Here is a 14,578-nt window from a genome sequence, read left to right as displayed (position 1 = left end):
AAGAGAATTCCTCAAGAAAAATAATAATTACTCTTTCTTCTCTCTCTATTTTTGTTGTTCTTATTTTATATTTCATAACATGTTATCAGCACGAGACTCTACCAAATAAGGTGAGATTATAAATCTAAAGGTAATTTCAATGTTAGTAATTACTTATGTTATTTGTTTTTTGCTACTAATGATATAATTATTATTGAATTTGAGGAAAAATAATTGGTTTGAAACCACTTATGCTTTAATTTGTTCATGAAGAATAATGTTGTTAAAAGATATGATGATGAATTTAAATCTCATCTCATTAAAAGGGTAAGACATTGGGTTAAAAGTTCCAATGCACTATGATGATAAGATGTTGAGTTCAAGTCCTATCGATTTATAGCCTAAGGCGCCTTTTTATATGGATAAGATATTAAGTTTGAATCTCAATACACCATATTGATGATGTTATGATGACTAAGGAAAAATAATGGGTGTTTGTGAAAATCCATGAGACATGTCCCATTAAATATGCTTCATTCTCTGAAGTGAACGTGGTAACAGTGCATAATATGTCTGAAAGAAGACAAGTAATTGAATGTGCGAATATAAAGGTGAAGCGACAATATGATAATAATTATCAAAAGTGATAATATTTCCACACGCTTATTATAACTATAAGATATGTTAGAGAAAAATTCTCTACATTATATGTATGCCTTGATTTGCTTCTGAAGTAACAATATCATGAAAGAGGTTATAAGCTATCAAAATTTAATAGGCTTAAGGCACAATTATATTTCATTCCTGACGAATGAAAATTTTGATTGTTATAAGTATAAATCCATTCCCTGGACGAATGTGATAATATCTAGAAAAGCTTATCAATACAAACATGCACTTGATTCTGAAGATATCACAATCCACCGCAAAAAGAGGTAGAATAATTGGAAGATTGAATATCTCCAAGTTACTATGATAAGAAACTTGAATATGAAAAGTTATCCAAGCATGATGAGATCACATGCTATAATAAATTAAGAGTTTATTGTTTATCAATACAAAATTCATGTCCTAGTAAACAAGAAGTTTACTAAAGTGAAAAATGTATATCATGGTAAACTTGGAGTTTACTAGTATAAAAGTTCATAAATTGACATGAACGATTGTGACATTCCAAAGATGTACATAGTGAGTGTTAAATATATATTGTAGAACTAGAAATTCTTCATGAACTTTTAACGTTACACAAAGGGAATGTCACCGCGATGCGCCCTATCGTGGTGACTTGTTGGATTCGTGATCTAAATGTGCCCCAAACCTTGTCCGAAAATTTTGAAACTCCCCTAAGACATACTTCTTACATTCCTGAACATGAATTAACTAAAAAACTAACGTCTCGGGGTCGAGAAGGCCAAAATGAAAATCCTCAAAGTTTACGGGTCTTGAAAATGACTGTCCCTAACACTTAGAGAAAATTTCAAGTCTTAAGCCCCTTAAACATGCAACTAAGAGCTGAATCGAGTTAGGGTAAGTACGGAATATTACAGATAAATAGCTAAATCATTGCTAATGAGAACAAAGCTTCATGTGTTGATCTGAAATATGATACGTTGCGTATAATAGCACTTGTATGCATTAGACCAATAAATTATGATTAATTCCCCTTCAAAGTTGGTTCTGGGTCAAGAACCACACGTTGTTCATCTAATAGTTTTGATGTGCGATATACGATTAATGAATATACCATAATGCAAAAAGATGGATTACTCAAAGAAAATGGAGGATGTATGTTAGTTTTCCTAACATAAGGGGAAGATTATAAGAAGCTATGAAATATGTTAGGAATTATCATCAGATCCTCATTCAAAAGAAAATTCAAGTCAAATGCCAAACGCATCTCATATTTAAGCTGCAAGTGCTCCTATTTTGTGTCTATAAAGGACAAAGTTTATGCATGCGTGAAGCGTGGTAGATTAATCGGTTCCAAATGAAATAATCCTTGAAAAGGATAAGGAGTACATAATCATAATAAGAAGGCAATGTGCTCTTGAAGAGCCTATGACATAAAACTTCATGAAACCTTATGAGAGGTTCAGGTACCTGAAAATAATGAAGCGATGAGATCTCAAAATATTATGTCACACTATGAACCGATACGAAATGAGATATCATTAATATTTTTGATACAATATTGGCACAATATTGTAAAAGATTTCGAGGATTCGAATTCTACGTTTATTTAAGCACGCTGACGTAAAAACATTTATCAAGTGACATGAAAGGATGAATCTTGATAAGCATAAAATTTATTTGATTTGCAATCCAGATACTTGAAAATGTCACTAGGGGTGCGCATCGGTCAGTTCGGTTTTATATATTATTGGTTTGGTTTATTGATTTTTGGTTTTTAAATATGCAAAACCAATAACCAACCAATAAGATATTTTCTTATCAGTTTTAAGTTTATCGATTTTTGATCTTTAACGGTTTGATTTTCGATTTAACCAATAAGAAATACTCTTAAAATATAAATAGTAACAACTAACATATAAAATTGAAATCTTAGTTGCCGCCAAAATCATGCGCAATGTGTTTTAGTTTACAAGAATCTTCAAACTTGAACTGAATGTTAGTTCGGAAAAAAGTTGAATCATGATTGTTGGAAGCTACTGAATGTTTCAAGTTTTTCAATATGATAATACCCGTGCTTTGTATTGTGCCTTTGTTTCCCTGAATAGGTTAATACTTTGTGAATCTCTGAATTGTGAATAAGTAGTGTGTGTGTGTGTATATATAAGTAATATAAATATTTATATATATAACACAAATAGGAGTAAAACAGTAACTTAATGTATTCTTATTGGGTTATCGGTTAATAAACTAAAACCAAAACCGAACTGTTTACCCAATAAATTTTTTTATAAAATCAATAAGAAATTATTAACCCAATAACTCAATACCACTAACCCAATAACATTTTTATCGGTTCGGTTTATCGGTCGGTTCAGTTTTTGCACACCCTTAAATGTCACACATAAAGTACTAAATATTATCACTTGACAAAATTTATATGTAAATTTTTTTAAGGATTCAAAATGTTTGAAGCATATAAAGTTTCTGAAAAACTTATTTATAATCCTTATATTACATAAACTTATAGCTTGAAATTATTGAAACTCAGGGAGAGTTTTCAAAAGCAATAAATTATTTGCTGGAATGAGAAATATACCGAATTGGATTGGTTATATATCTTAGTGCAATTGGTGTACTAATTTATATTGTAACTACTACAAGACCCATATAGTCTTTCGATCAATTTATTAGCAAGGTATAGTTCTACTCCTACTAGATGACATCGGAATGAGATCAAACATATTAGCTTATTTTATTCTAAAAATTATAGTCACGATCTTGTCGGTTATGTTGATGTCGGGTACTTATATGACTCGTATAAAACTCGATCTCAAATAAGTTATATGTTCATATGTGGGGATACTGTCATATCTTGGAGATATACAAAGCAGCCTATCTAGTCATTTCATCGAACCATGCTGATATAATAGTTATTCATGAAGCAAGTCGAGAATATGTATGGTTGAGATCCATGATACATCTCATTCAAGAAAAATGTGGTTTGAAATGTGACAATATACACACAATTTTATATGAAGATTAAAGCCGTCAATATGGGCTAGGCCCATTGGGCTTGGTTGGTTTGATGGAGTTGAGCTTCAATTTTTGCAGCCTATTTAAGAACAGGGCTTTTTAGCCCGGCCCGTATAAGCCCGTGGCCCATAGGGCTTGAGCAATATGGGTTAGGCCGGCCTGTAAGTCAAATAAATGCAACTATTTAGATTGTTTATTAGTATTTTTAATTGGTTTGAAGGATATCAAGTCAAAAGTTATTTAATTTCGCTATTAGGGGTATTTTTGGGGGGTGTTGGAGACTTGATTAACAAATATTAACACTATGTAATATTGTCTGGTAATATTTATGTTTATTACTCCCTCCGTTTAAAAAAGAATGACCTAGTTTGATTTTGCACGAAGTTTAAGAAAATAAAGAAGACTTTTGAATCTTGTGGTCTTAAATTAAAGATATGTCAAATGTACGAAAATGCTCTTCAATCTTGTGGTCTTAAATATGCCACGTGGAAAGTTATAATTGAAAAATTGCTAAAAAGGGTACGAGGTCATTTTTTTTAAACAGACTAAAATAGAAAATAGGTCATTCTTTTTTAAACGGAGAGAGTAATATTCTAAAATTAAATTATAAAATATTATTTTTTAAAAAGTGAGCTGGCCCGTGAAGCCCACAGCCCACAGAATAATGGTGTGGGCTTGGTATTTTTTGGCCCATCATTTTGATCGGCTAGCCTGGCCCGACCCGTTAAACTCAAAGCCCGTGTGGGCTGGTCCGACCCATATTGACAGCTCTAACGGAGATAATGCAGCATGCATAGCACAACTTAAGAGAGGATTCATAAAAAGAGATAGAACGAAGTACACTTCATCAAAGCTTTTCTACATATATGAGTTTCAAAAGAATGGTGATATTAACGTGCAACAGATTCGTTTAAGTGATAATGTGGTTGATTTATTCACAGGTCTCCTCCAATTGCAACTTTCAAGAAGATGGTGCACAAAATCAGAATGCAAAGATTCAAGAATGTTCTCATTAGGGGGAGTTAATACGCGATGTACTCTTTTTCCCTTACGAGGTTTTGTCCCACTAAATTTTCCTTGTAAAGTTTTTAATAAGGCAGTCTATATGCATATTGTTAGAGATGTGTACTCTTTTCCTGCACTAGACTTTTTTTCCACTAAGTTTTTTCTAATAAGATATTAACGAGGCACATTATATATCAATTAGACATTCAAGGGAGAATGTTATAAATATATTACCGTATATAGTGAATATTTACTTACCACATATATATTAAAAATCTATTTTATCATATATAGTGAATGTGTATTTATGAAAAAGTTAAAAACCTCAAGGTTAATTTTCTGCTATAAATAAAAAAAAATTTCCTTCTTTGTGATTAACTCATCAAGAAAATCCCTCAAGAGAAATAATAATCACTCTTTTCTTCTCTCTCTACTTTTGTTCTTCTCTACTTTATACTTCATAACAATATGTATTTAATATAATTTATTGATTATATGTATAATACGTTCCCATCTCTCCAAAACTTTGCTTATTTGGAATTCACTTAGCAATTTCTCGTCTCTGTAAAATGCTGATACAACATCACAACATCATTATGAGTGAAATCCCACAAGTGAGACCTAAAAAGGATAAAATGTATAGACCTTACCATGACCCAAGGAGGTAGAGAGGCAAAAGGGCAGCCCAGTGCATAGGCATCCGCTATGTGCGAAGTCAGGGAAGGACCGAACCACAAGGGTTTATCGTAACCTTACCCCATATTTCTGCAAGAGGCTGTTTCCACGGCTTGAACCCTGACCTCTTCGAGCATTAATCTTTTAGAGAAATTCCTGTTAGCACCAAGACATCATGACATTTCTGAAATACAGAGAAAGGAAGTCGAGTACAACACTTTCAGCTAGGCTCAAAATATTTCTCACCCTTAACATCACTCCAAAGTTACAAGTACTGCCTCTAGAATTGCAGGACAAAAAAGAATTAAGAGCAGAATAATAACACACCTTTAACTAAAGGAGAAAGATGGGGAAAATCTCTCTCAAAACACTTCGGGAAAAGAGAACCGGCAACAACACAATTCTTTCCATAAAGACAATACCATCAAAAATATAAAAGCTATCTAGTAACCACGCTTCTTACTGATCCTCATCCGCAGAATCATAACTTAGTTTGGATGTTTGGCCTTTCATACTCTTAATATCATCACATGCCGCGGTAGCCATTGCTCTTCACTCTATCATCAGGATAACTTCCCCTGCCAAAAGTTCGTCCGCCAGAACGACCTCCTCTGCCTCTACCCCTTCCTGATCCTGATCAAGGCATTTAGAGAAAACTGTTGGCAAAAAGCGGGTAAAATATGAAGAAACAAACAACAACAGACTACACAGTTTTTTAACCAAATCATAGAATTATTTTTGTACCACCTTATTATTTATCTGCACTCATACGATAGAATTACGCATGAATCAACAAATATAGATGTAGATGGGCGATTTTCCTTTAACAAATTGACCAATCTTGAAGGAAAATAAGTACAAAAAGATTTCAGACAGCACAGGGATATGACACAAAACGAGCCAAGCCATGTGTGATAACTGAGGCTGGTGCAAGCCAAATACAACATATCCCATATTGGACTTCGGCCAAGGACACTATTTCTAGTGAATCCAAAAGTAACAGCGCATGCCAATTTTGTATTCCTTTCTGTTTAATTCTATCCTAATCTGTCCCTTCAATAGGCTCACCTCTTGTTTTAACACCTTAACATTCTAACCACTATCTGTAACACAGGATGTGACAAGTGCATTGTTTTCTCCCACCACCCAAGAGAGTAGGTGCTTTTCACCTTGAAGGAGCCTACATATTTTTGTTATTCCTGGAGGCTTAACAAGATATTCAATGGGGACTGCCTATATCCTATTTGACTCTTCACCGGGCGAGCTTCTTTCTTGAAACATATTATTCACGTTATTCAATCACCAATTCTACTCCATCATGTCCATCCTTCAGTGTTAGATTTCTGAGTCTACCACGGGTTTTCAAACATTCACCTCATATATGCTTTAATTACGATAATACCTCTGTTTTTCCTCTTAGCTCAGATATTATTTTTTATAATAATAGTATTGTCCAAACAAGTTACCCACTACCTCCAATTAGCACAAGTACCAAGTAACTCTACACATTGAAGCTTTAGGCAGATGAGAATAAATCACCTAGTGTACGGTTTTTTGTCTAGGTTGGAATTGAACCTGCTCTCCAAGGTTTGCAGCTACCTCATTGACCACTAAGCCACACTCGTGGTGCCTCTTGGCATAAATAATCTTATGTCAAGAAAATGAGAAATTCTATGCTTCACATGCTTCCCACTTAATGAGGACTGAACAATCATTTAAGAATTCAAAAGTTGGTCTCCAAATCTAGAAGTAAAATTAAGAGAGGAATATTTCCTACCTAGGCTCACTTCAGAAAAACTGGACTAACAAATGAAGGTTAAAAGTGCTAAGGCAAAGAATTATGTCAAAAATATCCAAGAACAACAGTCATTGATTTGATCAAAAGGACTTGAAAAACACACAAGATAACCAACATAAAAAATAAAAGATCATCACATTTAAAACTGGAATCAGCTTTTAGGCACATACTTCCTCCACGAGAAGTACTATTGCTGGTTGGTCTCCTTTCCTCTATGTAGACTTGCCTTCCAGCCAACTGTATTGGTGATGCCTATGCAAGTAGAAAAAAAATTGTATTATCTACTAGACATAAAGAGGGATGACATGACATATAAAGACAATCCCTGAATATGAAGTTATGGCAGTAATCTTGAACAAATATATCGATTCAAAAATTAAAAAAGGCAGTCCGAGGCAAAGAAGAATGTCTTTGATTCTTAAGATAGTAAGTATATCAAATGCAATGAGATGAAGATACTATAACTTGGGACAACAAACTTCAGCTTCAATATGTGTCAAGTGAACATCTCCCACATGATTCGCCACATCTACTAGTGGCTCAGAGAAAGACCATGTCCAGGAAAAAAAAAACATCACAGAAATTGACAGATGACCTAAAACATTTCAAACATGAATTGTATAAATGCTGTAATTTTATGCTTAAATAAAAGGCCAAGGTAAAAGATTAAGCAAAAAATTATGAAGAGTCACATCTAGGGATAAGGCAAAACTAAATAATTCAATAAACAGAATCTCTTGCACGCGCGTAAAGGAAGAAGACCTTTCTGGCTATTCCTTATCAAGTCATATCAAGCAGTATAAGAAGCTGGGCAAATTACACTCTCAAACTTATTGAGGTTCAAACCTTGATTGCATTTTGGACACCTTGGACTTCTTCAAACTCAACAAAGGCATAGCAAATGCCAACATCCTGTTAACCCATTGAAATCCAAACATTAGCATGCATAGACAACAAGGCACAAGATAAAGAGATCACCATGTATACTAACCTTGCGGTTTCTTAAGAATACTCCATCTTGCTTGATCTTCCCAAAGTTCTTAAACTCTTGCAAAATATCGAGAGAAGATACAGTAGATGGCAAATTCCTCACATAGACAGACTTTGATTCCCCTGGGGAAGGCAGAAAAAGTCAAAATCAAGGTAAATGCTAAGAATACAAAAGCAAATTCTATCACTGCTGGAACTCAACAACAACAACAACAACATACCCAGTGTAATTATTAAGACTTAAGAATACTGATGCCCTAATATGCAGTGTACTTGTATTACCTTCTTGAGAAAATCCTTCATCTGTGAGGTCAAGGCTGGCTTCTGGCACGGCCGGGGGCATGGAGATTGACTGCTCAACCGGAGGTTGCCACTCAGGAACAGCTGTTGCAGTCTTGGTATAAGATGGCTGGATACGAACCGACGGTGCAGGTTTTCCTTTTGGAGCTCTTAACTATCAATTGCAATGAGTTATTTTCCAAATCTTAAACCCTCGGACAATGTTGCAGCATTTCCCAAGTGAACAAAAGACAATGTGACAAGACATGATCTCACTTGCTTTGTTTATGAAACTGTTTCCCTTCTTTTTTTCTTTTCAGTGTGTCAGTTTATTATGATTATTATTTACGGGAGGGGTGGATGGAGTCAGTTTCTTTTTAAATTTTCAAAATTCCATCTCTTTGGTGTGTGTGGGGTGGGGGTGGGGGTGGGGGTAATTACAAAATTGGAAAAGTTGGAACACACTTTTACTACTACATTTTTCTTTCATCAAGTATATTCAACACGTGGATGAATCTATTTTTCTCCATGCACGAATTTCTCATCTAAAGAGGTGTGCCCAATATACCCATCAATACTTCAAACTGATCCAGAGGCCATGTAATAGACAAGTTGCTGTTCAAAATAATGTATTAAAGATCATAAGATCTATTATTGATACAATTATCTGGCAGGGTTAAATGACCAAAACAGGATCTATTACACGTGCATAATGGGACAAATGTGGACCAAGTCGTAAGGTGCACAGAATATGGAATTATGTATGTACTTACAATAGAAGCATAACTGAGCTTTGAAGGCTCTGCAACAGGTTCTTCTGCAGCAGGCTCAGGCTCTGGCATGACTTCGGCCACATTATTTGGAAAAGAAGTCTCCTCCTCGAATGACCTTACTTGAGCAGTTTCTTCCCCAAAATGAGTCTCCTCTGTAACATCAGCCTCATCCTCAGCCTCAGCTTCATCATGCTCAGACTCGGACTCAGCCTCAGCCTCAACCTCATATAGGTTCTCGTGATCATGCTCTGGATAACTGTAATCTTCAACAGCATCATTTCCTTGAATATGAACTGAATTTACATATTCAGTCGCCTCCACCTCTATGGCATAGTCATGGGCTGCTAAAATAGTTATAATGAGATAACTCATATGCTTAAATTGGCATCTATGAGATATTCTTGAGAAAGCTTGCAAGAATATCTGAGAAAGAAAGTAATGCACAAAGGACATGTAGCTAAACCAGCATAACGGGGATGCAGTTCTCCCCTACCACACTCTTCGTGCAGTTTTGGTGAAAATTCAAAAAGGTGATGCTGGTTCCAAATATCTCTTGGTACACCGTAAGGGAACTTTATCCTTCTAATACACAACAATGAGAACCTTAATGAGGCACTACTGAGAGCAAGGAGCTCTTTCCATCCTGACATGTTCAATTATCAATACAACAGATAGGAAAACTGAGGTTGTCACTGAAAAATCTTGTCATGTTTAACACTCTATACAAGCCGGGTGTAACAATACCTGGTGGCTCTGCAAGAGGATTAGAGGAAGTCGGTTGAGCCTCAAGATTGTTCTGTGAAACTACTGGCGCTTGAGCTAGTTCACTCCCCTCCTCATTAACAAAATGAAAGACATCATTCAGAACAAAGTAACCCTTCTCCTGAGGTGCAAGTAAAAATGTTTGCACAAAGTTCCTCCACCCATTGAAATCCTTCAGTTTGACAGAACCAGAGACCACAACAAGAACACCACCATTCCAAGACTCAAGAGAATTTATCGTCTTGATCTTAATGACAGAGAAACACATTGACATGATTAGGGTATGGATTTGCTGCAGTGAATACATACACATGATAAGACACAACAATCAAAACACAAGTTGCACTTTTTCAAACAAGGAAATAAGGTTAACTAGAAACTGAACAGACTAATAGTCGTAAGCAACAATAAGGTACTTTAAATAATAAAATTAAATAGGACAGCAGCCCTCTGTCATATCAGAGAATCAGAATCGTCCTACTTCCTTCACAATTCTAGTAAGTGAGAATCTAATAGGAATCGTTCTCTGGTGCAACCCACTGTCACTAAGTAGAAAAGATTGCTGGTTGTATCAGATCCTTAAAGGCAATCAACCAAAACAAATGGTGAATAGTACAACTCTGTAAAAACATATATAAGCATTCTTGAAAAAAGAAAACAGGATATCCACCTGTTATCTACATTCCAACTTCTGAGGCAGAGGAATAGTGTAAAAAAGCTTGTAGACATTCCTATATTGCTTAGAAGAAGTATATGTTATTAAATTATTATTCAATCACATTTATGCCGGTTAGAGTATGTCAGTGTACAGATCTAGGGAGCACCTAGTTTGCCCTAAAAGACAAATTATTTTGTATTGGAAAGAGATAGCTATAATAGAGTCATGGCTTCAGATAGCTGATGCCAACTAGTGCAGGTTTAGGCATAGTTGATTGATCGCTTTAGACAACATAGCAATGTGAGTAATGAATAATACATAAGCTGGTGGCACTCTCTAGAGGTAGTCAAAGAAAATTGTTCAGAAATTGATATCTATCTATGATAAAAGGTAGACTATCAGCCGATAAGATCAAAATGTTAAAAACCTTTCATTTAAATGACGCTGAAACTAAGGGGATCTCTTGTTTGCTTTTCTTCTCTGTTTCTCTCAGGGAAGATGGAGGAACCTACATTCGACGGGGCTTTATTATTGGTAGCCCACTATTGAAAAAGGCACCAACTTAAATACAAAAGCCTTCAAGCAAGCAAGATCTAGACATCAAGGTGAGATTACGGAATAAGTGCATCATTCATCATTGGAAGTCTACACAATGCATTTTTCTCTACACTTTGTCTTGTATGCAGTCAAGAATTATCAATACAATTATATGGAGTATCGAATCTATTGAATGACAAATCAAGCAAACGAAGAGATAACTGGAAACAAGATTAGGCATGGTAGCCGTTATCTGCTGTGGGTCTTAGAGAGCCACAAGCTTCCAAAAGCTCCTAATTTGCCTTAAGAAGAAAAAGAAATTTACTAGTCATGCTCGTGGAAGAAGAATATGACCTCAAACAATGATTCAAAACAAGATCTATGCATTGACACTTTCCTAAACCAGAACTAATGGAGTGAGGGCTTTTCCATCCGTGCCCCTTCCCCTGGCCTTCGATGTGAAAAATTATTGATTTATGAATGTTCTCTCCTTCCCATCCTTCATCAGCCTTCACTTTTGAGGGTTGGGGATATAAAGGATCCATACAACCGACCCTAACTAGTTTAGATTTGATGCATAGTTAATTGATTTATTTTAGTGATCGACATTTATTGACAGGTATCTCTAATTTTACATATGGATAAATTACAGCAATAAGTGTTTTCCTAAAAGATTAGTATCTTCATAATGCAATTATTCAACGAACATGTAGCCTGTAGATATTTACTTTTGTCATAGATAACGACATTAGATCATATCTGTAAACATAAACCAAAATCTAAAATTTATACAACAACATACCCTGAGATATCCCACAAACTAGGGTCTGGAGAGGGTAGAGTGTAAGCAGACCTTACCACTACCTCGTGGAGGTAGAGAGGCTGTTTCCGAAAGACCCTTGGTTCAAGTGCAACAAATCCAAGTACAAAGAAGAAGGAAACATAACAACTAACAAGGGAAGCAGTGCAATACCTACCAGAAACGAACAAGAACAACAACATAATAGTGCGAAAATTGAAACACAATAAACAATAGCCGATGATAAAGATAAAAAACAAGAAGTGCAATAAAAAGGGCGAAAAATCAGAACTTTCTACTAAACAAAATAGTGTGATAATCGAAACACAATAAACAACAACCAATGATAAATATCAAAATACAAGAACTACAATATAAAGCTAAAAATCTAAACTTTCTACTAAATAAAATAGTGCGATAATCGAAACACAATAAAAAACAACTGGTGATAAATATAAAAAACAAGAAGTACAATAATACAGCTAAAAATCCAAACTTCCTACTAAACAGAAAAAGAAAAAGAAAGAAGGGAAATCTGACCACAAGGGCAGAAGCAGATTCATTGGAATCACCATCAACCCGAACAATGGAGCTAGCATCAGTATAAAACTGATGAACATAATCCGGTTGCTGCTGAAGAACTTGATAGTATTGTTGAACAAAGTAAGAACCCACCTGAAAAGAAAAAAAGCAACAACAATACCCAATTAAGATCGGAACTAAAATTAAGGTGCATAAACTCAAAAAGTAGATTTAATTAAGAACCTGAGTAGCACCAATTGGAGCAGGGTATGAGCTCGCCATTATTAAAACCTAGACTAGATAGATCAACAACTTTAGGGTTTACACAGGGCAAAATTACTATGAAAAAGGTAAGCTTTATTATTATTATTGTTATATTTATTTATATTATTATTTTATTATACAATACAAGGGGAGGATTAGCGAATCTCCGTAATTAAATAGGAGAATGAATTATTAGAGAGAGAGAGAGAGTTGAATTTGAAAAAGCAAACGAAAAAAGGTCCTCTCCCGATTTATTAGGAGGTTTAAGGAGATTCCGAGTGACTAATGGAAGGAGCAGCGTCACACACTTCTATGGACTAGGCGTGTGAATTTGTTACACTGCCAGTTTTGTCATTTCATTTTCTTTTTTTCTATTTAATAATAATGGATTTATGAAAAGAAATCCATGTCTTCTTGATCACTTACCAATTGAATTAAAGATAAAAACAGGATATTTATCTTTATTTATCTAGAGTATGATTTATCGGTAAATTATGCACCTATTAAATCATGCATAAGTTAGTTGGGAAATAAGTCATTCATGTATAAAGTTAATATCGTACTTGATTTATAATTTAGAAATTCGCATAATTAAAACAGTCATAAATTACAAAAAAAAAATAAAAATTTATGTACTCACAATAAAATAAAGAATTTCACACATTTAGAGAAACATTTGTCATGTTAGAAGATGTATGTGGTTGAAGCCAGATCTACCGTCTATTTCATCTTAGATTAATGAAATCACATATTATTTGCACTAAGTTTTTGTTGCGAATCAGGATTTAAAAAGAATAGGCTTACTTATTGTTTAAAGTGGGTTCCTTCTCTTTGTATCTATAATCGTTCTTTGATTCTCTTTGACTAATGATTTTTGTTTATTATTTGACTAAATACTAGATAAACATGTCCGTGCTATGCACGGGCCCAGTATTTTGAATTCAAGCATAGTTTTGCTTGTGTTTAATTTTAGTTGTATCCATTATTTGAATACTAAATTGACATACATACCTCATAACAACTATAATTTACAAATAAAAAACAAGTTTTATCCTTTATAAAATAGCAAGTATAAAAAAGGTCATATTGAAAAAAGAATAATACTACACAAGTAAAGGAAAACAAAGTTAATTCAATGTTTAGAAACAAACAATTCAGGAGCGAGAATGGAAATCATTCTTTGGCCAATGCTAGATCAAATTTAAAACTTAAATTGGGAGTTTGTACCTCGATTATCAACAATTAGGACAACTGATTCCGTAGATTATTTCTCGAAAATCTTTTTTTCAACTTTTTCTATCTAATGTGATTGTTGTTTTGACAAAAAATTCACATCTATTGCACTTTAAAATATATATTTTTTCTCATCTCTAAATAAAGAACCTACAACGAAAAAGTTGATGATGTAACATAATATTAGTTTTTAAGATATAGCTACTCAGTAATATTTAATAAACATTTATATTTATATAATAAAAGTACAAAATCTGTAACAAAATGCAATCCACCATAAAATATTAATCAATACAATAAAGATTGAGAGATTTTACAATACAAAATTCGTAACAAAATTCTCATCAATAGAATAAAGATTTGATAGATCTTATTTTCAAATCACACGTCATAGAAGAAGTGTATATTGCGTCCATACAGGTGCCATGGATATTCAATCTACATAGGATTAGATAATATTATTGAAGAATAAAGTGACCCGATGAATAGTATAAATACAAACAATCCTTATTAATATGAACTTCAAGACATATAACTCAAACACCACTTGAGCAGACAGATATGACTAAATAGATAATATGACGCAGTTATCACTATAAATCTAAAAAAAAACAACTAAATATCGTACACCTCTTTCT

General features: G+C 34.1%; 1 protein-coding gene across 6 annotated transcripts; it reads right to left on the bottom strand.

Annotated features, from left to right (window-relative positions):
- Positions 1 to 5,484: 5,484 nt before the first annotated feature.
- Positions 5,485 to 13,115, bottom strand: LOC107863885 (nuclear transport factor 2). 6 transcript variants are annotated; one of them, XM_016710070.2, is made up of 9 exons: positions 12,687 to 13,115; positions 12,462 to 12,596; positions 9,910 to 10,219; positions 9,166 to 9,506; positions 8,396 to 8,567; positions 8,115 to 8,236; positions 7,970 to 8,035; positions 7,294 to 7,375; positions 5,485 to 5,958 (listed from the first exon to the last, which is right to left on the bottom strand). In XM_016710070.2, exons 1-9 carry the CDS (start codon positions 12,723 to 12,725, stop codon positions 5,852 to 5,854), a joined length of 1,374 nt encoding a protein of 457 aa, XP_016565556.1. In that variant the 5' UTR covers positions 12,726 to 13,115; the 3' UTR covers positions 5,485 to 5,851. The 6 variants fall into 6 exon arrangements, with proteins under 6 accessions (XP_016565556.1, XP_016565555.1, XP_047265279.1 ...); XM_016710069.2 differs by having other exon boundaries at positions 9,166 to 9,509; positions 12,687 to 13,113; XM_047409323.1 differs by having other exon boundaries at positions 9,910 to 10,174; positions 12,687 to 13,059.
- Positions 13,116 to 14,578: the final 1,463 nt, after the last annotated feature.

This window comes from Capsicum annuum, chromosome 3 (genome assembly GCF_002878395.1).
Source record: "Capsicum annuum cultivar UCD-10X-F1 chromosome 3, UCD10Xv1.1, whole genome shotgun sequence".
NCBI classification, from domain to species: domain Eukaryota; kingdom Viridiplantae; phylum Streptophyta; class Magnoliopsida; order Solanales; family Solanaceae; genus Capsicum; species Capsicum annuum.
Note: the sequence above shows the minus strand (reverse complement) of the source record. Positions and strands in the feature narration are given on the sequence as shown.